Source organism: Gavialis gangeticus, unplaced genomic scaffold, assembly GCF_001723915.1.
Source record: "Gavialis gangeticus isolate Ggan-Ray unplaced genomic scaffold, GavGan_comp1, whole genome shotgun sequence".
Lineage (NCBI taxonomy): Eukaryota > Metazoa > Chordata > Crocodylia > Gavialidae > Gavialis > Gavialis gangeticus.
The window spans coordinates 1,326,625-1,353,295 of record NW_017729000.1 but is presented as its reverse complement, the minus strand read 5'-3'; the positions used below and the strand labels follow the sequence as shown (position 1 = coordinate 1,353,295).

Genomic DNA, 26,671 nt, shown 5'->3' with positions numbered 1-26,671 from the left:
TGGCTGAAACGGACATTTTATAACGATGTTTTGAGTGTCAGGGGAGGGGGGGGGGGAATCTATTAATTAGGGAAGATTTTAAGATCCTGGCAACACACATTGCCTCTTTCTCTATTTTTTTTTTCCTTCTTTTTTGCCCCTTTCTCCTCTTTCTGTTGGCAGTGAAAGAGTTAAAGAAAACAATAAAAGAACAAGTGAGTGTACAGAGTAGGATTTACCGGCATTTACTTTTAATCTATGGTCCTTTGCTCTGTGGCTTATCAGCCCTATGTCAGTCCTTTTTCCTCCTTTATATTTCATGAGGGGACCCACATGCTGCTACTGAGAGACAGAGCCCAAGTGTCTGTAAGCTTTTTGTCAGGTAAAAAGAGAAGAAAAAGGAAAGGAACAAGAGGGAAAGCAAAGCTAAGAGGCATCTATTAGATGTCACTAGGCTTTTGTATTCATGTCAATGATTCAGGATTAGAGTATTTGAAATAATCTTATTGAGAGGAATCAAAAGCCCCACAGAGTGAGAGCCTGCTCAGTAGCATATGGCAGAGCAGTGGACAATATCTTATTAAAGATGTGTTAGCTAACGCTATTACTTTTGATATTATATTACTAAACTATTGTGCCTCCAACAGTTAGCTAGATGGTATAGTTGCAGAGTGCCACTTCGGAGGGGATTGTGTTCTTATAAAGCTATATAGATTTGTCTGCTTAAAACATTGCATGGCTTCCCCCCACCCCTCCCTCCCCTGGACTGGTGGAAAGGGAGCCCCGCACTTCACCTACAAAAGAAGAACAAAGTCCAAAAGTGCAAGGAGGACCACGCTGTTCCCAGCGCCAGCGCGGTGTACGTTACATCCATCGACCGCCCCCCTGCAAATGCGTTTCCTGGCATTGGGAGGCCAGTGGTCCCTGTCCCAGGAAGACCCGGGCTCTGCAGAATTGGAGGAGGGTCTGTCTGCTTTTGCTGTATCTTCGCAAAAATAAACCCAACTCTGGTTGGATTCAAACTTTTGTCAGATTAAGGCAATTAAAATTCGGCTATAATGAATAGCGCAAGCCTAAAACCTTTATTTGCTCTTGGACAAAGGCTTGTAATTGGAGAAATAGCCCTTGTTAGATTTATCTTCATCTGCCTACACCTTAGAAGCAGCTAGAAACCAAAAGACAAAACAGCACTGTTCATAGTATTTCAACGATTGCCGTGAAAGTCTGTATATCTGGGTCACTTTAATACTGCCCAGTGTATCATTTCAGAGTAATGAAATAAAACCTTTTAATGACAGACTTCATATAAAGGACAAAGTTAATAGCATCAGAAATATTGCTTTCATATTTTCAAGTCCTGAAGATTATTCATGCCACTTTTCAAAAATACACATCTAAAACACTGTCCTGAGCAAAAAAGCAAATACTCATTTGATACAGTAATATATTCTGATCACAAACTGCCCATGCAAAATTACTGTGCGACACACTGGGAACTTTGTATGGCTTTTTCGGTACTTTTCCAGAACAGATGTAGAAGAAAACCTATGAAACTACAGGGAAAGAAAAAATTCATACCAAAATCTACCATCAGTCCTACTCAGACATGCTATTCTCTCTCGAAACTGAAGTTAAACACATTTCTAGGAAGTTACTTCTGCCACGATTTATACTGAAACCACGGCCCACTTTTTATCTCTATTAACATCATGCATTAAAACAATATACTTCTTGCACGCTGAAGTGCATGTGACCATAGCACAGCTGTGCTGGAAAGCATGCCCAATTACACACAGAACATGGATGTCACCATTTACTGGATATGGATTCAAATCACATAGACTTATTTTTTAAGTCCCAGTCAGTCAACAGGACCAACTCACTGAGTAAAGTTACTCCCAGGCCTTAGCTTCTGCAGGACTGGGCCCTCACTTATGTCATCCGCAAAAAGCAGGCACAGAGGTCCCATACGCGTGTCACACTCGGAACAAATTCTAGCCAATCTAATATAAAATTGAGTACGATCTCCACAAGTACGTTTGCATGTCACTCTCCTTCTTGATAAGCTGGTGCAAATTCCCACGGCTGCAATAAATCAGGGGGCAGGAAGGCGGTAGGTTTACCCTCAGCAGCACTGGGTTTGAGAGAGGATGGAGTATTTAGGAAAGGGGAAAAAAAATCTGAACTCTCTTTAAAAAAGATAAAATAAAATGCCAAATTGCGTGGACGCAGGTAACCCCCTGGGCTGAACACATCCTCTTCGCTCAGGACTGGCTTTGATGTAGCAGTGAGAAATCGATAGGTATGAATAGTGCATTTGAAGGTTTGTGAATAGAAACAAAGGGAAGCGCCCGGTCCCGCCAGGTCCTGGGAGCGGAGCGGGAAGCTAAGAGTGCTCAGCCCTTTGCATGAAGCCGTTGCACCCAGCCACGTGGTTTCCAAGGGCCCTCTGACTTTTGCTGCCCAAAGCTTGATCTTCTAAGGTGCCAAGCAGCTCATCGGGACTTCGCTGGCACAAGGGAAGACCAGAACTCCTGGAAAGTCAAGCAAAAGATGGGGGCACCCCCAAATCCTCTTCCTTGCCCCCTGGGAGACCATCAGGGAGGTTCTCCCAAGAGAATTAGGTACCCAAATCCCAGTGTGACCCTCTGCTGCCTAAGTCCATTAGGCTCCTTTGAAAACCACAGCCCTAGTTCATAAGCACGTAACAGGCAAAAGGACCTTGGGAGGACAGGGTACATCGACCTTGAGAGAGCTCAGCACCGCAACCGATGGGCCCCACTCCTGACTGCCGATTATGGGCAGCTATGATCACATCAAATCAGCATCGTCAGGTATGAGATTTCAGTAAAAAAAACCCCAAACGCTAGCGCCGGATTGCCAAGGCGCTGCTGAGTGAAGCAAGCAACTATTAGACCAGCATGACCTGTTCCCAGCAAAACTACATAAAAGTCACCTGGTTTGGGGTTTTCTAACACCCTCAAAACTCAGACCAGGTTTGCTGACAAGTTCAGAAACCTTGGAGACCAAGTGAGGGTTTTGTACCGTAGGTCTGAGCCAAGCAAAGTTCTTCGGTTTGATTCAGAAAAACCACATCCCCCCATTCAAATGAACAAGTCGAAGTCGTCAGATTTAGCCCAAATTCTGCTTTGAGATTCTGGATTCATTCAAAGCTAAAACTCAAAGGGGGACTCCGGAGTGATGGAAAGAGAGGGCAGGGGACTGAGAAACACAAGCCACATGGATGGGAACCAGAGGAAATTGTTGCACCACTCCTCCCCACCCCCCCAAATTTATCCTTTGGCCCTAACAAGGTCTTGGTACAAGGCAGGGCTGGCACCACAACGCTGCTGGCTTCCAAGTGAATGCAGAGAACTGCAAGACCCATCTGGGGAGGCAGCAACATTTACATCTGACCCTCATAGTCGAAACGTTTCTACCTCTAGTTGTATTTGAAAGGGTCAAAACTCCTCTCAGCACCTAGTTCACATGGAAAAAAAATCCTTTGGGTAATACTTTTCAGACATGTCGGCCCCTACCCTGTCCTAGGCACGCTTGCTTTGTTCCTCCCACTCCATCAACAAAGTCATCAACTTTTAATGGCTGCAAGTCAAAGGCTGCAACATTGGATGGTTGCATTCAAAGGTTTAATAAGCAACTCAAATTCAGTGTTTAGGGCCAAATCCCCTCCCTTTTGAGAACCTGTGTGGAAGGTCAATGGATTAATTGTAATGGTCTCAGCATACTTCACGCATTTCTATGGAGGGCAATGTTTCATCATGCCCTTGTAGACATCCTTCTTTTGTTGGCATACGATCACCCATGCCCACTTTTCTGTTCCTGCAATGTGGTTCGTCTTGGATCATGTTGGGAAAGCAAAACAGCTTCTTGGTTGGTTAGATGGTGGTCTTCACTTCAGACTGCTTGCCAGAGCAACCTGCGACCAACCTAGGTTTGCACATCCCTCTTCCCCTCCCGCAGGAGGCAAGGGGAGAAGCCTACCTCCACACCACCCAGCGCAGGGACGAGGAGGGACTGGGTTCAGATGTCCAGGAGCACGGGGAGTCCCCGATACGTGCCTGATTGAGAGCTGATTTCCAACTCTCCTGTGTGTGTTCAGGCAAAATAGAAGCATACCCCAGGGAGAGAAGAACTACACCCCATGCTCCACTTTGGACCAGGGTTAAAAAGCCAGTAGAAAGTGTAAATGAAGTGTAGTTAAGATTGACTTGTAATACTGTCCTGGAGACAATGTTGAGGAATCTGTATGGGTTAATTCTCCAGTGGTCAAAAAAACTGGGTGGGACATAGCTGCCCACCTGTTTTTATGCCTATGATCAAGATTGAGTGTGTACTGCCAGCACAACTGTGGTTGCCACCGTGGCCATCACCTACCAGGACCATAATGTGTGAACTGAACAGATGGCCCCGAGAGGATAGTCTGGGAATCGCATGCTACAGCAGCCCCTTCCCTAGGTATTTCTTGCATCCATTTCCCATCACTGGCTTTGGGAACTCATCCAGTCCTGCGATGGGACTGTGCCCCTTCATCCTATTCTGAGGACCGATGCTTTGCTTTGACATCAGCCAGCTGCTGGTGGCTTCCTCCCTAGCAAAATGCCAACCCTGCCATCACCTCTCCCCCTTGTTGAAGGAGGACTTTCCATAGACTACCTGGCTTGACAGTACCTCAAATACCTGGGCATACAAGGCTACTGCCTATTCATTGCCATATTATAATACATTCATTGCCATATTCACCCTAGGCCTGAAGAGTGCATGTTGGGGAAAGCATAGCACCATTTTCCTGCAACACACTGCTCTGCATTGCTTTTTCTCCTGAATGGTATTTAGGATGAAAAGATGATCAGGAGCATAAAATACAATCCACTTCACAATGATGTATAAAGCAATAAAATAGAGGCCCTGAAAGTCATTCATGCCTCCTTTCATGTCACTGCACCATGCAATCCTACTCACAAATAGAAGGCTTTTCTTTTTAGGTTGGAAGCTAAAAGCTTTCAACATGCACACGCAGGCAAGTCAGCTCCATAGGTACCATAGTAAGTGGGTGCTGCATAGATAGATTAGTGGAAGACACCGCTTAATAGGATCATATCCCATGGACCACAGCATGGCTTGGTGGACTATCCAAGCAACTCAGATATGATGCATCCCTCTGACACAGGGTCCAAAGCAGCATGGGACAGCAGCACGTGAAGGGCCTCAACGTTTTACAGACTACAGTCAAAAAGGGCCACTACCACTACCCTTCCCAGTGGGACCTCTCATATAGCACAGAGTTGAGAATGTCATCCAAGGAGATGCCCTGCATCAATCCCATTAATTTATGTTTTTGGTTGGTTTGGGGTTTATTTAAAGAAGTCTTGAAATTTCCCTCAATGGGGCTCTTTTTATGTATATCCTCTACCAGGATGCACAGTTAGGGCATGTGACAGTGGTGGCCTGTGAACGGGCTTTGCTGATTTTACTGATTATATATATATTAGGGGGACAGCATTAGGGTCCACCAGAAATTAGAGCAAAATGCTCACAAACCCCATCCGGCTTCCCTAGCATCTCGCACCGGGCTCGTGGAGCACAGGTCTGCCGAGACAGCCTGATCCGTTGTAGAGCTTGCTGTGACTATCTGTGTTCATCTCATCCAGCAGCTACTGGTTCATGGATCCGTCCATAATAGGTACAGAAATATATGGCAAGCATAGATATCTCAATCAAAAATCTGTTTCTACAGTGGTCGACTGGGTTTTAAAAAAAGGGGAGGGGTGGTAAAAGAGTGCCAAGGCACAAAAGCCTCCTTCCTGCATCACAAAATCATATAAAGCCCCACTTTCCACCCTAAGTGACTTTTGTCATTATCATCTTTTCTGATTCTTACAAAGCAAACCTAATTAGGAAGCTCTCTCATTAGTCTTCCAGAAAAATTAGCACAGCTTATGCTAATTACTCCTGTAAAATTTAATAAACTCGTTGAAATGGGAATAGTCTAATGAGGTTTTATTTATTGAACCAAGATAACTGTAAGGAAAAAGGTTAGGACACCAGGATATCCAGTGTGGTAATAAAACTACAATTTATTCAATTTTGGCACAGGAATTTTATTGCAAACCTTTTAAATTCAAATATGAGTTACAATTTGAATGTTAAATCAATCTAGAATTTAATTTAATAACAGGAGGTGCTACATCTTTACTTTAACTATGATTACCCAACAGCCGATGGCTTCACTTCCAATGTGAACTGTTGTTCATTTGTTTTGTAGCAATAATACCCTTTTAATATTAGCTCCTGGTCATCAGAGCTTCATTTGCACACGTGTAAGCGAGTTGGAGATAAACTATATAGACTGCTCTATAAAAGGACACTTCCACATGCCCATACCTGCAAGCAGTGTTTTTCTAAAGGAACTTATTTGATCTCACAGGTCTATAGCAGGAGTTCCCCGACTGTGGTACCTTGGGGGGATGCAAGACATCTCTGGGGGATACGTGGGAGAAATGGTGTAATGGCAGATTTAATTTCCATTATAATAATAATTGGAATTTATGGGGTTAAAATATAAAACGTATGCTAGTAGGGGTACGAGGGCAGCTGGTAAATCTGGAAGGGGCAGGCAAGGCAGTAAGAAAAAGTTTGGGAACCTCTGGTCTATAGGAATAACAGACTTGTACCTCTTTTCCAGAGACAAGACAGGTCACTATATTAAGCAAAAATTCTTTAGGTCACTTTGTATTGTAAGAGTGTACTCGATAGCAATAAAAGTCATTTTCTAGGTTGTCCTCACATACACCTAGTGCTTTTTATTTTAAATCACACATGTTATGACAATGAAAAGGTATAGTGCCTATATCCAATCATTTCAAACACATGTAACTTTTAAGTTGCCATACAAACTACTACACACACAGTAGCCACAAAGACTGAGCTCGGTCTATCCCACAAAGAGCTTTTCTGAATAACCAAATGGGGTGGGGGGGGAAGGGCTTTCAAGGAGTAAGCATCAGGCAGCATTTTCCATACAAGTGCAGTTGTCTAAATAAAACCTGCTAAGCGTTTAGGTGGCAATTCTGTGTTCAAGTTCGATTAAATCCAAAGATAAGGCTTATCAGGCTGCAAGACGTGTGGGAGTGCTTTAGCCCAAATGGTAAATGAATTCTGCAAGCTCACATGCAAATAAAAATAGCTAAATATGGTTTTGCATATCAATTGCCATAATAGCTTAAGATTTTATGCATGCAGAAGTGACAATTCAGTGCAACTAAACATATGTTCCAACTTGTGCAGGCATTTTAAGTTATAACCATTTTTAAAGTACTCCTTTTAAAGGTATAGACACTCCATGTAGAAGGCTTTCTACTTTTTCAAACCAAAAAGGGAGGGAAAAAAAATGAAAGGATAAATGTCACCAGAAACATCACTAAAGCCACTAACTGTATAAAGCACATACTTATTTGGCCTAAATTGTTTGAACTAACCCTGGCCAAGAAAAGGTTTTAAGTACCCTACTGGGACAGATGCGAAGCGGCAACAATAGAAGCCACACTAATGCAATCCAGGTAACACAATCCTGTTTCAAAAACACAGGGAGGGCTAATTACAGCACTGCTGAGTCAAATTTCTTATGCCATTGCAACCCACAGGAACAGGTCAAAATCAAATGTTATTCAAACCACAGTCATATCAACCCTCTGTATCAAAGTCACAATTTAAAACCAAGTGAAGAACTTAAAAGCTTAACCCATTCACAAGCAAAATGTGATTCAGCAGGGGTGGCAAGGTAAGGTTTATATTATAATCTAAACTATATTCTACCGGTATTTTAAACCCAGCATTCAGAATTATACGTCCTTGCAGCAATTGAATTAACCAGTGCTAATATGATCACAACTGGAGCATTCAAGCCCTTCTTTCATATCACCGTTTTGATTGTTTGTACAAAGCCAGTTAAAAAAAAATAACCCTCCCAAAAACCCGTGTCTCTGGAGTTCATAATTGAAATGAGTCACAACTAACAGTTCTGCATATTGGATAGTAAAACAAAGTATTTCTGCAAAACCAGCCATTAACATCCTAGCTGTTCATTTTCCAGCACAATGCAAAATTCATGGGGGTTTTGTAGCTCTCATGCAACTCAAAATGCAACTCTAGCCCTGTTTCTACTGCTCAAGTCAACAGCACCCGTACACAAAACACCCCTGGAGAGGCTTCCCCGGGCGCTCTTTCACTTTCCCTGATGGCCCCCTAATGCGAGAAGAGGAGGAAAATATGCACGGGTAAAACACATCTTCTGAGAGAGAAACATCCCTTCTTGCAACTAATCCCAACATCTGCCGGGAGCTTCCAAAAGATGCACTTTCCGAACACGTCCAAACAAGAGCTATAAATCTGAACGGCTGCATAAGCACAGGGACAATTGGGATCTCGGGGACATGCCCTCTGGTCGGTCATTCTGCTGTGACGTGGCGCTGAACAGATCAGACACCCTTCCCCTTCTCTCATAAAAATGGTCACTCCAGCACATCAGGTACTTTGAACTTAATATAGTGAGGGCTAACTCCAGCAGGAAGACGAGGGGAGCGCGTGCTCCTCCAGGGCCCCGGGGTCCCAGACTAGCGCGTGCCATTGCTTCCCCTGATGACAGACAGCTTCAGCCCTTCCTAGCTGTTTAACTCCCGTGGAGCAATGCTAGATAATAAACTGATTATCATATATGTTTCTGTACAATGAATTTCAAGAATTAAAATGTAAAAACGACTGTTGGGCAACAATTTGGCATAATTTACCAGCACAAACTGCAAACGGCACAGAACAACTAAAATAGATTTATCGTGCTGCAGTGATTTACTTGGTCATGTCAGATTAGTCCTAGGGATCTGTTTAAAAACACAACAATTAAGACAGGCAAAATGAATTCACCCACTGACAATGCAGTCCAAACAGCACTTCCACCACTGAAAATAACTGGGGGGGGGGGGGGGGGGGAATCTTAGTTCACAGATCTTCTTTTTTTTTTTAAACTGTTTTTATACATAAATAAAAAAAAGCCTTAAAATGTAGATGGATTGCATCCAACAGAACTACTGTAGCTAAAAGTGATAATGATTCAAACATTTTTCAAATAAAAGTTAAATATTTATAAGCACCCAACCACATTTCATAAATCACAAACTATTATTATTTTATTCCTGAAGCTTCCCTGGCACAGCATGTGAATCGAGCCACAGAAAGTCAGAAAGAAAAATCTCCTCTTTCTGAACATGAATCAGAGACGAGGGCTGGAGCATTCCTGCGAGCAGGTCTCACAGTCCTACCCCATCTGGCCCTGCCATGGGAATCACCATCACAAAGCACAACTAATTCGGTATCAACAACAAAATTTCATCCATATACCCACATAACCCCTTCCCCATTAACGACACAGGGCAGGTGTTTCATTATAATGAGGAGTAAAAGCATAATAACAACAATAATAATAAAATGAAATACAAAATTTTTAAAAATGAAGGAAACAATAGCGGTCCTTACCTGTCAATTATCACTGGATCTGATGGAGTCTCATTTCTGTTGCCACAGCTTTTCTTGTCACAACAGCGGCTGCAGAGCAAAAGTGAAAGGATTTAGTGCAACCATTACACTGTAAAATCATCATTACGAACCCGGGAGGTTCAAATTGCCGGGTAGAGTTACCGTTCTGTCCCCGTCTGGAAATCAGTCAAATTCAGCAGGTCACATATGGGTTAATTACCATGTTTAACTTCTTGCACAGCTGGTTAGCAACGGAAAATATAAAACAAAAGGGGCTTTGCCCCCTTTGGAGAATGACAGCTCGGGGAGCGCTCAAAACGATGTGGCTCTGCCTCCGGTCCCCTTTCCGGGGAGCCCCAGCTTACCCCCGGCACACGCACAGGATAAAAGCGGGCTATTTTTTCCCCCCAACAAGCAGCAGTTTAACACATCTGTTTATATCATTATATCGGTTTCCACATCCAGCAGGATTCCCAAATGCCAGGAAACCTGCCCCAGAAATCTTTAAAGTACAATATTTTTCCCTTTTAACAAGGCTGTTCCTAGCGGGGCAGCTAAAACAAAAGCCCTGTGGTTTTATGCTCAAGCGCGTCCACTTCCCGAAGGTTTCTGAGAATTTTAATGATGGCAAATACTATGGGAAGCCTGCGCTGATGGCTGGTGTCCTGTATTAAGTCAGATACAAAGCATGCATGTGAAATGTAAGCTCCCTCTGCCAAAAGCGCTGTTCCACTCCTGACCTTGAGGCTTGTATTCCTTTGAACTAGGATGGGTCATTGTTTCCAAAGTGGTGTTTGTGGCGATGATTTCTTGTCAGACCTTATTGTCCATTAACTGCCTGACTCATTAAAATATTACACGCCGTATCGCACGCCGTACATGTTTCCATTTTGGCCAGAAATCATCCGCAGCACAGCCCGTTAGAGACCCACCCAGGACCGAACCCCAGGAACTTCGCTCTTTTAAATGGTCCCATTTGACCCAAAGAAATTATTTGTGCAAGTGAAGAGATGTGCCTGCCTGGGCTCACAGCCCATCTGCTCCAGTGGACAACCGCTTCCTGACCCAAAAAACCCAGCACTTGTACCCACCAAGGACCCTGGCAACCCCCCTTGCCCACTATTGTAAAAAGCTCCAGATGGAAAGGATGCGAGCCCTGGATGCCCACTCCAGCCCCTACAGATGAAGTGCTACAGGAGCTTCCCTGCCAGAAAGAAGCCAGGATGTGCTGAGAAAATCCCATCCACGTGTGCATCTGGAAGGGGTTGTGCCCTCACTCCCATCTTCAGCGAGGTCCTGTCCTTCTTCATTGGGACGAAGAAGACTCCCTGCCTACAAGAAACCTTTTTGCAACTGTTGGCTTTGTTCTGTACAGGATCCAAGAAACTCCACGTTAACTTCTGTATGTCAACATTTAGGGTTAGGCAACTGGTAGGAATTACTGCTACTCTTATTCCATCTAAAAGGGACTTATTTCCCCCCCTACAGAAAGTAGAAGAACATCAACACAGGAAGAAATCCTTAGAAGTTGCACACTATATAAATAGCTCTGCTGGGAATATGACAAAGGTTTTCTTGTGCTGCAGAACAATAGAGTAACTAGTGTACACTTACACGCCAAGATTAGCAATAAAAGCAACTGGCCGCATTAGAAACAATACAAATTTAGCCTTTTGCATAAAATGGCCAGTTTAAACCTAGCTTTTTTTTTGTTAAAAAAGGATGTAAAAGGATTGTTTTCAAGGAGGGGAAAATTCTTTTCATTGCAAAAAGGAAAACTGCAAAAAGTTCAAAACCTGCAGAGTCTTTCCTGCAGAGTCTTCAATCCGGCAGACGTGACGTTGTTTACGATTGCCAAAAAGGTTCATTTTATACTGCAATATTAAAAAACAAAGCCTGGGCTCACAACACATATCCCAATCTAGTGGATAAATGGTCCTGGAGACATCATTTCTTTGCCTATAAAAGGGGCACTCAGCAGAATCCAGCTAGGATGGCTGGGGTGAGAAAGTTACCCTCATACAAAGTTGTAACGCCTGTGAAAACTCTTTAGTGATTGAAATGCAATTAGAAACATAGCTGGCATGGGTTGAGACAGCGCTCTTCTTGCAAATGAAGCAAATCAGAGCCAGATTCAGATACGGTTCTTGCCCTAGTTTGGAGCCCCTTACATTGCAAGAGGACCTCCTAGCTGCAGAGCAGCTGTTCCTGGAGCCCAGGTAGGGAGGGGTCAAAACCTAGCCCAAGAGCCCGAGTCCGCCAGGTGAAGGTCGCCAGCCCAAAGGACCTACAGGGACACATGCCACCAGCCACGGGAAACAAAGAGCCACGATCCAGCCAAACACTTTGCTCCACTGCTGGAAGAGGCCCCAGAACAAGGGAGAAGAGGCAGGGCAAGGGGCAGACGTCTAGAGTGGCTTTTAACACAGAGAGGTGATAAAAGCCAGGATGGATTTGGTTTCATTTTCCTGCAGGGACGCTCCGCTTTCAGAAACACTGAATGACTCACTGAAACCCATCAATTTGAATGGGACTTCCCAAAAAGTGATTCACCTACAACTAGGAGTGAGGGTAGAATTATTCAAAAAGTGACCTGGGAAGGAAAAATAATTGGTCTTTGTTGTGCCGTCGTCCCCCCACCCCCACCCTTTTTTTCTTACTACTTTATACAAGTGAAAGAAGGCCAGAAATGTTTTATGTTTAAAAATGCATTCCCTGCTTGGTTTTGTCATTAGAAACGCGGGCTCTGTCTGTTCTTTTTTTATTCTACAGACAGCTGGAAAAATTAAGACATCACAGAAACCTCGCATTTGAGAACTTCATTAGATGGCATGGGAAATGGTTTTTCTTCAGCCCAATTCAAACACCCTCAGTTTTAAAAATCTAGTTAACACTAGGGAGAAAAAAAAAATCCTCCATGCTAAGGATCCAGCCCCCCTTCCCCTGCCAAGGAGCTGACAAAGCTCCTAATTCACTTCTACGAATCGCTCAGGAAAGTCTCTGATCAAACGGGGAAAGGAAGATTTGATGTTCTTGATATGCCCAAGGTAAAAAAGCAAGCAACCCCCCTTCCCTTTTAATGAGCATGCTTATGTATGCACCAAGTGACACAAAAAAAGGGCAGCATGCTATTTTCCCTTCCCTTACAACTTTTTCTTCCAAAAACCAAGTGGAAAAATATGGGTGAACGGGGTAGAAAGCAGACACTGATGTGCCTTCTCACCTAGCTCTCCCTGTGTTCATCCCATGCTAAGCTGCCTGTGGTCCTTGGTGCCTTGCCTGGCCATCCTTCTCCCTACCAAGGCCACCTGCGGGCTCCCTCGCTTGAGCTGCCAGCCAATACCGCATCCTGCATTTGCCCGGCTTAGGGGCCCTGTGACAGTGGCTGGATGTTGGGAGGAGCAGGCATGAAGCCTCTGCTAGCACACAAGGGCTTCCCTTCATCTGACAGCAAACATTTGGGAGCAAAACAGCGAGCCAGTAGCATGCCCTTGTCACCAAGAAGGGTAACAGCACCCTGGGCTGCATGGGTACGAGCATCGCCAGCAGATCGAGGGCAGTGATTCTTCCCCTCTATTCAGCCCTGGGGAGGCCACATCTGGAGTCCTGTGTCCAGCTGTGGGCCGCAAATGCAGAAAAGATGTGGACACATTGGAGAAAGTCCAACCGAGGGCAACGAAAGTGGTTGTGAAGATGGGGGACATGACTGGTGAGGAGAGGCTGAGGGAAATGGGCTGATTTAGTCCGCAGAAGAGAAGACTGAGGGGGACTGAATAGCAGCCTTCACCTCCCTGCAGGGGGGCTGCAAAGAGGATGGAGCTGGGCTGGTCTCAGTGGGGGCAGATACAGGACAAGGAGCAATGGGCTCAAGCTGCAGCAAGGGAAGTTGAGGTTGGATATTGGGAAAACTCTCCCCCTAGGAGGGTGGTGCAGCACTGGAACAGGCTCCCCAGAGCAGGGGTGCACTCTCTATCAGTGGAGGTTTTGAAGACCTGGTTGGACAAAGCCTTGGCTGGGATGCTGTAGCTGGGGCTGGTCCTGCTTGGTGCAGGGGGTTGGACTAGATGTGACCTCCTGAGGTCCCTTTAACCCTCCTTTTCTAGGAGATGGATGAACCTTTAGCTCCTGGACTTGTACAGCGCATACAACAGACTCTCCCAAAGACAACAGCTTGGCTCAGGGCAGGCAGGTTTTCCCGGGGAGGGCACAGGGCACGTTCCCCGACTTCAGAGCCTCATCAAATTCTTTGTCCTCTCTCCGAGGCACAAAGGCACCACGGCTTCTCAGCAGAGCAGCTGTATTATTATTTTTTTCCCCCCATAGGCAAACAAGTTATTTTCTTTGCAACCTCATTCTCTGAAATGACCAAGTCATTTCAGCCAAAACTTTCCCAAAATATTGTCCCAGAGGCAAACCCCTTCTCAGGGAGATTTCAGCTAGTCTAGTTCAAGCTTGGCAAAGATATAAGCCAGTGAAAAGAAGATCTTGTCAAGGAAATTATTGGGCAATATTGACTATAGGCAATAGGCATAGCTTCCTCCACTGCCTGCAATTACAACAATAACAGTAAACCCCATCAAGGCACCGAATTCTTCCTGACCATTACTATTTTAGTCAACAGAAATGGCCTTATTTTATCATCTTCCGAGAGGGGTGAAATCCTTAGGAATAAGCAAGTACCTGAAACGCAACCCGCTCGCTCCTCTCTGCAACAATCAAGGGTCTCTTCTATACATTTGAATGCTTTGTCTGATGCCTGCCATGATTACAGAAAGGGGGGAATATACGGCTTTTGCCACATAAATGCAAAGTTTTATTGTGCTGTTAGCCTTGGTAGAAAGCACTGCTGAAAGTTGTTTAGAAATTAAATATCTAAAACAAGCTATTTTAAAACACAGAGCCCTCACTATTTCATGTCTGAAATGAAGAAATTTCATCTTAGGGAGAGCAAGCTGTCTTTCACACCATATGGCTAATGGTAGTGCATAGCAATTAGCTAGGCTGATTAATGGGGAACAGACTCTAATTTTATGCTTATAATTGTGGCTGCATTTGCACCCCCGGTGCAAATTCAGCACATCCCAACTTCCACTTACAACAGGCAAGAAATCAAGAGAAATAGAGTGGTGTGGAGAGAATTTTTCTCTCTCCAAGACCCCTAAAGAGCATCAGATTTGCAATTTAAAAGAGTGTTAGCAACACAATAGATGACAGATTTGTGTAATAGGGTCAAGCGGCCTGGTAAACAAACAGCACCCTTTACAAATCTATAGGCAGCCAGGAAAATTGTGATTTCTAACATTAGCTGCAAGACATTTAAATCTGTTCTCTCTCTATCAGGCCAGCAATGTTTGCCTGCCGTGGTCTGATATTTTTTTTTTTCCTCCTTCCCCTTTACTTTGTGTTTTCAGAACATGCAAAGGAACAACCAGCAGTAAAGATATATGAGACGAAGAATAACAAAGAGCTTGATCCAATGAATTTTAAGAACGGAAAAGTATAAACTGCATTAATAAAGAAAAAGGCTGCTTCTGAATGACATAACGCATCTTTCAGCGTTGCACGAATGGAATAATTTTATCTTGGTCGAAGGATATTGACATGGTTGTAAATCTTTGATGCAGATATTTGTTGGTAGAAATCCAGGCCTGTATAAAGCACCCATTTTTTTAAAGTAGGTCTGGGAAACATAATGCATTCAAGTATATGTTTCTGACCCTCCTCAGGAAAGCAGAGCGAGATTTCTGCTAGGACTAGGTATTCAGAAATGAAGCCGCACGCTAGTGGTTTTAGAGCAGGGATGTGGCTGCCCCAGATGAAGTTAAGGGGCTGGGGAAGGTGTTGTTATAGTGGTAGAATCAGGTCCTTCATATGAAATTATTATTTGTCTTGCCACCCTGTCTAAAAGCCCCAGCTGGAGCCAAACTGTGCTGTGTGCTTGGAAAGACAGACAGGTGAGCACAGTCCCCATCCAAAAAGCCTGGAATTTAAAAGTATTGGGGTGTCAATGAGTAGTAAGAGCACATTTAGACCCGACACTGCTAACATTTGAGTGCAATGAAACACATGCTAGGCAGCCCGGACAGAAGTTACACAAGAGGCTCTGTTTTGAAACGTCTTCATGCAATGAGGTGTCAGATTTGCACCCGATTGGCCATTTTTGAAGCAGTCTGCAACCATGCACTTGTGTTTGGTCATGGCTATAAACTGCTTTCTGTGGGCAAACCAGGTGAAAACTGTCACTTCTGTCTGCGCCGTAAGTGACCGGTCCCACGGTTGTCACTGAACTCCTTTAGGTGAGAAAAGTACAGCGTGTAGGAAACACTGGCAGGTCAGGGGCTGCATGTCTGCACTACTTGCTCACTAGCTGGCAATGACCTGTGTGTAAAGCGGAGAAATGTATTGGAGGGTGAGGCTGGATAGCTGACATGATTTTGCTTCCTTGCGTTAATGAGGACATGCCAGGAGGCCTTAAAGCAAAACTCCAGTTGCAACGAGGAGCTACAGGTACAAGGTCCCTCCCAGAGGGTTTAGATTGCTCTCACTATTTTCACATTGTAGCCGATTCCCGAAAATTTATTTTGAAAACAAACCAACCCTCAAAACATGCAATACGAGCAAAGAGGACCTGTACACTAAGGGGCCAAAACCAGCAACAAGACGTGCAGATGGACTCAAAAGCCAGAGGATCCCGTATGGGTTTAATGCGTGGCGTTCCCAACAGGCGACTGCCAGGCAAGGAGGTTGTGTTGCCTCCATGTTGTGCGTGGCGCTACTCCCCACAGAGTGCTACCGCCAGACAGCTGGGGTGGAGGACAGGGGACTGATGTCAGTGCATCTCCACAAGCCAAGACTGCCCAGCAGAGCCTGTGGCATGCATCGTTCCTGGAGGTTTCATACGTGCACCCTCACTTCCACCCCATTCCAGTCAGGAGCGGGCATTCACGTTTTGCCTCAGATTGCTATTAGTTTAGCACAGAAATCTCTCTGTTCAGCATGAACAGATTTTTAAAACGATCCTGACCCTCAGCTCATGCAAGAAGTCACTGTGTCCTATTGAAGGATTTTTTTCTGCATCGCAGTTGCATACCTGCATTTTCCAGGAGTGAGTAAGGTCCACTACCTTCAATGGGATTGAGGGGTCGGGGCCCTTTACGTGCACTAACGACTGTGTGAGAAGGTGACATCTCCTCAGCAATACGGAGGAAGAACAAAGGGACTACATGTGGCTACTGGCTGGGATAGAGAGATGCAGATGCCAACTGCAAAATGGACCTATTAGGAAGGTAGTGCCAGTTGGCTCTCCTACATTTAAAGGCCGGCCCTAGAAACACACATTAGGGTAAAAGACTTTTAAAAGCTGGGGCAGCAGACTTGGATGTGGGCCTAGCTCTGCAACTCAGAGAAGCAGCGCCAGGAGGCAAGGAAGCCCGGGTCGAAGTGGAAGGAAAGCGAGCTAGAAATGTCCTGTCTGGCCCCAGCCAAATGAAAGCCACCTGTGCCATCAACAGACCTTTGCACCGGTTAAGGTGAGGGCTGATAACTACAGCAAGGAAGACTGCAGTTTATTCTATCATTTTTGGCAAGGACGCGCATTCTGGGCCCATTTATGTTCCAGTGTCGAAATGCAAACCCACAGCATACTGTTAAAGACAAATCTGTATAAATAATTGAAAACTTCTGTGATGATCAAGACTTTGCTGCTAATTACAAGCACAGAACGGTGTTATTTGGGGGAGTGTTTAATGCAAGAAAGATAAATTTAAGTCCTAAAATAGCTTCAGGTTCAGCCTAGATTTTGAGAGACAAATTCATCTTCTCTGTGCTAATTAATTGGAAACAGAGTACTTCTTACCTGCACATTATTTCATGCGTGAGCAGAACTCTGCACATTTCTGGGTTCTTGTCTTGGCCTTCATATACTATTGCCTAGAAACAAAATACATTTTTAGCTGCACGCCAAATTGAGTTTGGAGAAAATAAAATGCATCACAATAACAGAATGCTTAAGTCTAGTTGCTGGCTGAGAAGCTTGCTTAAACAGACTGTGTTGCCATAAAAACTGCTACAAGATTTGTAGTTGGAAAACAACACGAGCCGAGTAGAGTTAGATTCCCTCCTCTCCATTTCAACCAATACATTATGCACATCTCCTGAGAAGTGTGTGGGCTGGGCTTTTTTAGTAGTCAAGACAACCACAATTTTCTTTTCAATTCAGAACAAAATATAAACCTAATAGCACCGAAAAAACAAAAGAGGTTAGCATCCTTCAAGTCCTATTCATAAAAAAAAAAAAAAAAAAAAAGAAACAGTTCATGTATTTTTAATTCCAAAGCATGTATGTTGTACGGTCTGTGTACTTTACTACTAGCAGCCGGAAGAGTTTGGGTCTGATTCTCCACTCATGCCAACGGTGTGCCATTGACTTCAGCACAGTCACTCCTGATTCACCACGGTATAAGTGACACGAGAATCGGAGCCTTTGGATGCAAAGACCATGGGCAGTGGACAAGAAAAAAGCAAACGAGCAACTCTTAGAAAAATACTTGTTTTTGCAGAAGCACTGGAAATGATACCACATCTAGGGCAGAGGGCATGTTTGCAACCTACACAGAAACACCATCCTGTTGGAGGACATTGAGCGAGTGGCTGGCATACCGTGCAGACTCGGCCAACAGGAACCACTTGCATCTGATTCAGTGAAGTGTTCCTATCTGATTAGTACTGATAGCGATGCATTGCAGCTGCGCTCCTGCCTGGTAGCAAGGAGGGATGGTATATCACTACTGTTTTGCCCTAGAAACATTTAAACTAGGGTAATACCGTATCCCAATGTCATCCTAACACGGCACGCACATTGCTAACCATGCCCTCTAAACCGATCCCTTAGGAGCGAAGCAAGTGAAAAGAAAGGAGAAAATCTTCCAAAGTGCCCAGGTGTCTATTTAAGCTCCTAAGTCACTTAGATGCACTGGAAAATGCCGCCCAAAGTCTTAAAAGGAGAAATGAATCTGCCTTCCCAGAAGCATGGAGGTGTTTTATCGCTACCTTGCATGGAGCTGTTTCTTGAGGGAGGTACGATGGGCGAGGCCACATCACCCCCCAGCCTGCTCCGTCCTCTCCCAGGGAAGGGAAATGAGGAGCAGGAGCAATGTCCATGACAGCACAGCTCCCTTCAAAGCCACACAGCTACTAGGGAAGCTAAAGCCCACATTATATGTGGCCAAGATCCAGGAGGTCAAGGGGAAAGTTCCTTACAGATGCCAACGCAGCAGCATGCTCCGTGGTTAGAGCACCAGCCCAGGAGCGGGGCGAAGAGCTGCCGTCCACACCCAGCTCTGCCACTGACCCGAGGGGCGACTGTGGGCAAGCCGCCTTCCCCTCCTGTGCTGGCCACCAAGAAGGCCAGCTCCTTGGATGTGCGCTGGTCTTTGCTGCTGGGTGTGCATCCTGCCTAAAATAATGGCTCTGAGGTCTGTTGGGGCTTGAGGGTTCTTGTGCAATAACTTCTCAGGGCTTCAGTGTTTCAAAACTTCATGCCTTCTTCCTTTTCCGCATCTTAGTAAACCCCACCCCGTACGCATCAGGAGAGAGGTCCAGGCAGGTCCCTTCCATTAAAGAGCATCACTCTCCTGCTGCTCGATTACTGCAACATTACTTATTGAAACCAACAGGATCCTTTAGAAATGCATCCATTAAAAGGAATCAGAGATTCGACCCCTACCTACCAGTATGAGCTACAACACTTAAAAGCATTGCCCTATAGTTTAATGTAAATTTGCTGGCACTGAAAGGCTGGGTTGTTCACTTTTTTTTGTTTGTTTTTAACTAAGCTACATGCCATGGAGGTGCCCCAAACATCACTAGCACAAAAGACACTGTAAAGGGAAAACAAGTCTTTTAGGGAAAGAGGCAAAATGAAAATGGAGTGTGGCAGACAATAATGAAGGAGGAAAAGAGAATTAGAACGTCTTAATTTATGACAAAATGAAATGATTGCCAGCTGTGGGAACTTTGCAGTCAAAACTATCTCCCCAAGTCAGTAGGGGTTTTCCCTACACAGCCACCGTGAATTGCAGATTACAAGAGCTGGCTCCTGCTAATGGCTGTATTAATAATATGCATTATAAGATGAGCCAATAATACCATAAGTTGTATCAGGAGTGTGATGCATCATCCTGCTGCCACATCCATGCTCCTTTTGTTTGCATTGCTCTACTTTGGGTGCATCCATCCCCAGAGCAGTCACCAGTGCATCTTCACCACTTTGGTAAAACAAAGGATGTCAAACGCTGAACTGCCCAGCATCCATTTCTAGTGCAGCCTCCGCAGGGGTGGAGCTACATCCCCGCTCTCCGCTTTGCCCCTGAACTGAGTGAAAGTGGGATGCAAAGACTAGAAACTGAGCTAAAGGACACAGACTTCGCTGGCCCAGCTCCCTCCGAGGCCCAGAGCTCGCCTCCGCTCTCCCAACAGACCCACGGCCAGCAGCAAGTCTGCCACTGCCAGCATTCGATGCCGAGCCCCCAAATTTGGGACCAGGCTAAAGAAGAGTGGATCTAGTCCTCCTCCAAGGTGCTAACAGAGATCAGCTCTCATGGAAGGCAAGAAACAAATAAACCAGCTGGATAAGGGATCAAGGGGCTCAGCATGGGAGGAGACTGCACAGCAAGGAGAAAGCAAAAGTAACTCCAAATTAGGCTATAACGAGAGACGGGGTGAAGAGGAAGAGGGGAAGTAACTATGCATATTAATTCTAGGATTTAAGAAACAGCTGAAGGTCCCTCCAGATACGGTTCATCTTTAGAGAGAAGAAGGCGGGAAGACCTGTCCCAGAAAACTTTTGCAGGGCAAAGCACCTACTGCAATCAGCAGTCCCTCTGCACAGCTCCCCGCGACGCTCGGTATAACGACCCAACAGACGCTCCTGGGAATTCACCCACGCACAGATTGCAGGATCTGGCCTGTCACATTTAAGTCCTGGCATTTTACAATGGGGCTTTCCCAACACGGGCCAATCTTGCTTCCAGCAAAGTCAACAGAAGCAGGATTAGGCCCACCAGAAACTACAAGTCAATTTAATTTCCTCTTTCCCTTTTCCTCCTTGCCCGCAATTCTTCCTGCTGCTATGCTTATTTAACCTCCAGGTACCCACTTAAATAACTCAGCTAAATAGCAATAATGAACGTGCAGAGTCAACAGTGTGCGGCATAATCACCTTGTCTATTGTGTTTAACATCAGAGCGCCTCGGCCTGCGTGCATGGCGCGCGCTCGTCTTCAAGGCAGGGTTCGGGTTTTGCTTGGTTTGCCCTTGACTAGTGGCACAGCCAGGCACCTTGCAAGTTCTCACAGTAAAGCATCCGGGTTTCTATAAATCCCTCTAACTGGCAGGCATGTGGGGGACTGATGAGAAAGTTTTCCAAGCCAGTTGTGCCCATCCCATATTGCCATTGGACATTTCCTAATGTCCGTGTGCTAAAGGGTGCGTGAACCCAATCCTTTATTTCCAAGAAGCACACGCTTAGTGGGCTGGCAAGATAAAACGATTGTGTGACACATCTGTTTGCTTTACAGCTATCCTGCCCACTCTCAAACTGTGCTGTTTTACAGAATGATTTCTACAATTTGTTTCAAAAAGGAAACAGGAAGTGCTAAAGTTTCAGATCTTTACAGCTGCCACAAGTACAGATTACTTTACAGGAAGAGGCTAAAAAACATTGCCCTTCGGAAAAGATCTGAATTTTGCTAAATAAAGGCACCGTTTCAACAAACCTATCTTTATTTTCTGATTTTTATTATTATTATTCTCCAATGAGGCTTCAGCCTGGAATAGTGCTGTTGTCACAGGAGCCCATGCAGCTCGGGCAGAGTCGCAATGACATCCAACTGGTATTGCATTAATAAAAGAGATAAAGTGAAAGTCACACCATAAAGAGTAAGACCACAGTGGGACTAAAAATAAGCTTGCAAATACACACCAGCATCATACCGCAAAAGAAACACACTACTGTCTCCTTTGGGGGTTCCCCCCCCTTTTCGTGCACCTCTTTTAAGTTTCATCTCACTATTTCATACAAAGACCAGACACTTTAGAAAGTGGCTCTTCATCCTCCTAAACAACTTTAAATATTTAGTCTCCAGATTCACCTTCTGCCTTGTAAATCCTTCTTGCATAAGGATTACTTATGAATAAGTCCCATTGAGCGAGGACTATTCATGTGCAAAGGGATTTGCAAGATGAGCCCCTAACGACGTAGTGCCACATACAGTACTTCCTGACTTCCCGTTAAATGAAACTGGGAAGAAAGTAGAAATCAGCTGTAAGACACTAGTTGCCAACGGAGGGGAAAAGAAATGACAAAACCAGAGCACACAACAGTCATTCCTAGATGCCGAGTGCCCCTCCACTGTCCATTTGAACTTTCCCAGTAATACTGAGCACAGGAAGGAGAAAGAAAGCTAATTGTCAATCAAGCTAGCTAGAGTTTTGCCCAAGCAAAGACAGCAAGATCAGGCTAGGAAACAATTGGTGAATCAACTGGGGGGGGAGGAAGAAAGAGGAGAAATTTTGCCCTGAGCTACTTCTGAGCTAATCCAGATTTACCCCAATATATCCAAGGGGAACATTTGGCTCCCAGTGTCACTTTACCAGCTGGGCAGTCCGGACTAGAAACACCCCTAAAGGAGCGAGCTCCTGTCCAGTAAACTCTTCAGTTATGTCACAGCCCTGGTTTAAAGAGTGCGCGGGAGCCTACACCTAGTCCCTCACATGTCAATGCTTCATGTATGATGCACAAAAATACGTCATTCCTTTAAAAAAGGAGAAAAAAGGCAATGAGATGAAAAAGAAAAGAAGTGAAAAGACAGGACTAAAAAGATTTGTACCGAGACAGGGTTGTTTTTCCAACTACTTAGTTGGTCTAATAAAAATATCACATTTGCCCAAAGCACCCTGTACTGATATACGGGCATACATATACATGCACATGTCAGAAAGAGAGATTTATAATGATATTTGTAAGCACAGCGAAGATAAAATCCTGGTGCCACTAAATTCAATAGGAGTTTGGCTATCGACTTCAATGAGCCCAGAATCCCCTCCCCCCCTGCTAAATCTACTCAGCTTACATCACCTATACCCCAAATGCTATCTATCCAAACAGGGCAATAAATTATTGCGACTTACAATGATTAAACATTAATTATCCAGTCCTGCCGTCCTTCCCCCAGCAAGATTTCCCCTGATTCCAAAAGGGACTTAGCTTGGGTCAGTCATCTAGCATTGGGTCCCAAAGAGGCTCAGTTTAATTCTTGCTATGCAGCTCCAGATAGCGTTAACTACCATCTAATTATTTTATCCAGTGCCTTTCTGTGTCCGATCTGCCAGCCTGCTTATCAACTTATTCATACAAATTAAATAAATTTCTCCCTCCTAATATGTTCATTTTTAATGGTTTTCAAACATTCGCATGGAAACAGCTCTAGCGTAAATATCCCAGAACAAATGGCTGTATATTATACAGGAGGGAGCAGTTGGGCTGCCAGACTGGGAATGCAGTAGGCCATCTGGCTCAGGCAGTCTCTCCAAAATCCTCAGCTTTGTTTTCACCCCCAGACTCCAAACAACACATTTTCCACTGTGATGAGTTTACATTTTCCCAAACACAGGTCCTGATCATGCATGCAAATTCCAAACTTCTTCATTCCTCGCTGTACAAGGAAATTAAAATCACCTGCGCTTTTGACATGTTACCAAAGGAACAAGAAAGCTGCTAAAATCTGGCACGGTGTAAACTTTCCCTGTCACTGGATTTGGGGTTTTGCACGTTCCCGCAGGATTCGCGTCGTTCGGCTGGCTCTTTTCTGAACTTATCGATACCGTTTCCCACCCCCCAAGTGCAGGCAGGGAGCTGCCAGGGAAGAGCCTTGCTACGCGCAGAATGGAGACCCGATCAAATGTCCACGTGCATGACAGAATACGATCGAGCAATCAATAGGAAAAGCATTTACATCTAGAGTTTAAAGCACTGAAAGAAAAAATCAAAATATAAACAAAGGGGAAGGCTGAGCGGAGGATTCGGACTCATTAAGGCTCCGAATACTAGACAATAAGTATCTCATAATTGCTGCGATGTTTAGACTCCTTACCCCTACTACTATCCATCAAATCTGTACATATATTAATGGATGAAAAATGAGGGAGTGTTTCAGATTTATTTCCTACACAGTTCTCTAATAGAGAATTATTTCAATCTTAGGAAAATACAATTACAGAAATGGGAGGCATCCCTTCTTAGGGAATTAAAATCTGGAGGCTTGTCTGAAAACTCCTGTTTTATTGGAGTAGGTGCACGGCACCGATTGCAAGCAAATTCAAAATGCATCATTGTTAGAGCCAGACCTGCTGCAGTCAAGGCTGCTGGTTTACTAACAGCAACAGCTATAAAGTTTGGGATCCTACAGGGTTTTGAATGCAGCAGGAATGTGACCCTGGCATAAAAGAAGGTGCTAAGATAACGTAAAGGAAAACTTAATTAAGACAATATTAACATGCAATGCCATAGCCCTAAGGAAAAATAAATCTCCCCGCAAAAACAATGGTTTGTATGTTGTACTGACAACTTTTAAACGATTGGCTCATTTTATAAACCTAGCAAGCAGCCTCGAAGACATGCAATTCCCATGCTTTTTGGTGCTAGCACCAAACACCAAGCACGTTATCCTGGGCATAATACAGCGAGCAATGTCCTGGGTGGGCACAGAGTCCCGTCCCCCCCCCGAACTCTGGGCAGTGCAAAAAAAGCAGTGGCAGGTTTGGGTGCACGTGTATGTAATTAATACCAAACAACATGCCTGATCCACTCGAAAAACAAATCACTGAGAATTTGGCCTTTGACTCTATATTTCTATCCCAGATGACAGAAAACACACGGGCACACATACACCCATCTGCGGACGGATTACCATCATACCCACGACCATGCTCTCGGTCACTACGATGTTAGCTGACTGCATGCAGCCTCAAGAAAAAATACATATATCGCGGTCCAATTTATTTAGACTATGAACTCTCCAGGGCCAGCACTGCTTCCGACTGTGCGTCTCCAGTCTCCAGCAGCAGGGCCCTGATCTCACTTGGTGGGGTATCTATATTGCAAAATATTTATTCACGCAAAAGTTTTGCTAAAGCGAAGAAACACTTTTCTATAAATAAATCATAGATTAGATTTGCTAAACACAAATATCCTTTACAATTTACAGTCATCCCACTTTGATAATTTATGGTGGTGACCTCAGGAAAGTACGTTTTAATCACACCCATCAACCTATATTAAATAGCTCTTTTAAAAAAAAAATAACTGAGGGTGCCTCACTATGTATGCATTCTGGGGACCTAACCCACTCATGTTTTGCTTGTGGGGGATTTGTAACGTCACCAGAAACCTCAGAGCAGCTGTAATTTCAGTCTGGGATTTCATAATTATTGAAAGTGTGTGTGTGTGTGGTTGTACACACACGCGCGCACACGCACGCACACATGTATTGAGAAGATTGCTGCCACATGAAACATGCATACCCCTGCAACAGTTTCATTTCAAAGTCATCTTTTCATCATCCAATTTGTTCTGAGCTACGTGTATTAAAACACTACACCTCTGAGCAGGCTGGCAATATATACTTAACTTTCATTAAAGACTGAAGAAATTTCAAGACCGAGTTTGCAACACTTAATTACATTTTGATGGCTTGAGAGTTATTGGAGAATCCCCTCTATAATTCACTGTGGTTAAAATGGGAGGGATACATGCACATTTGGGTAACGCTGTGTCCCGTCTTGTACTTTGCTTGCTACCGAGTGCTTGAATAATCGGAACAGAAGTTAGGGAATCTCTAAAAACAATTAAACTTTAAAAAAACACAACAACAAAAAACCCTCCAGAAACTAACAGATTTACTTTTCAAAAAAAAAAAAAAAAAAAAAAAAAAAAAATCTCAGGACACACGACTGGGACGACAGCTATTTTGGGGGACACCGTTACAAACACATCGACACAGAGGATCTTCATTCAACTAATGTGGAAGTAAAGGAGGTTTCCCCTACAAATATTCTTTATCTGCCCGTTTTCTTATTCTTCATTCACATAGATGCTTTCAGCACTGCTTGCATCAACTTTAAAGCCCCTATACACAAATCTATGCATCGTTCTCTAACTTTATTTGTTTAAACTAACTAAAATCGGGACACAGACTTTCCCTTCATCGGACAGACGTTTTCTAGCTCTGATATAGGTTGTGCACATGAGTGTATCTCTTTTTTCCTCTCTCTCCAAAGACCCTCTGATGACTTGATAATAACAAGAGATCAAGAGGTCAAACAGTGCCTTAGGATGGACTCTTCATATGCAAGATGCCTTTGTTAAGAAAATTATTTTGAATCCATTGCTCTACGTGAATTAAAAGATCTGCTTTCCATAGGATTACGTACAGAGGGTAAACATGGCTTTTCCATTTCTGCAATGATATGAAATCTGTTTAGAAATAATATTTGCTGATCATGCTTTGTGCACGGTCCACAATGCAATACGTCAGCTCCAGAAGTACTAAAAAGAGTTTGTGCATCAGAAGGGTTTTGTTACTTTAAACATGGACTAACCCGGCTCTGCCTGAAAACGATGAGTGACGCAGCAAATGCTTTCCAAGATTGTTGTCGAGGGGCTGCTGTTGCTGTGCGAGTGTGTGCAGGCTATGCTCTGTGTTTCAGAAGTGTGTATTTTAACAGAGTACAGATGCATGGCAGGTTGTCTATTAAAATTATTCCACATTTCTTCCCCCCCCGCACCCTTCTGTTGAAAGACAGACATTCTTTAAGAGTAGGAAGAGAGGTTTTGGGAGCACCAAAGACAGCTTTCTAAAACAAACCCAGCACTTGGAGTCCCACATTTTGGTGTCAAAAAAAAAAAAAAAAAAGGGACCAAAATACAAGCCAAGCAAAGAGCGTCTCAACAAATGACCAGACTTTGAATAGACAAGAACCGATTTTTCCCCCCTTTGCATAAGGGCTTGAATAATTTGCTTTGTAAATAACACCAAAAATTCAAAAAAAAAGATATTTCTTTAAAAAAAAAAAAAAAGAAGGGTGAGAGA

General features: G+C 44.2%; 1 protein-coding gene across 1 annotated transcript in view; it reads right to left on the bottom strand.

Annotated features, from left to right (window-relative positions):
* EBF1 (early B-cell factor 1) overlaps positions 1–26,671 on the bottom strand; it is a 384,168-nt gene that overhangs the window by 349,171 nt on the left and 8,326 nt on the right. Inside the window, exons 4-5 of the mRNA XM_019505954.1 lie at positions 17,381–17,454; positions 9,526–9,594 (exon numbers count right to left, since the gene is read on the bottom strand). Of these exons, the coding sequence (XP_019361499.1) occupies positions 9,526–9,594; positions 17,381–17,454 (143 nt within the window). The remainder of the gene's footprint in view (positions 1–9,525; positions 9,595–17,380; positions 17,455–26,671) is intronic.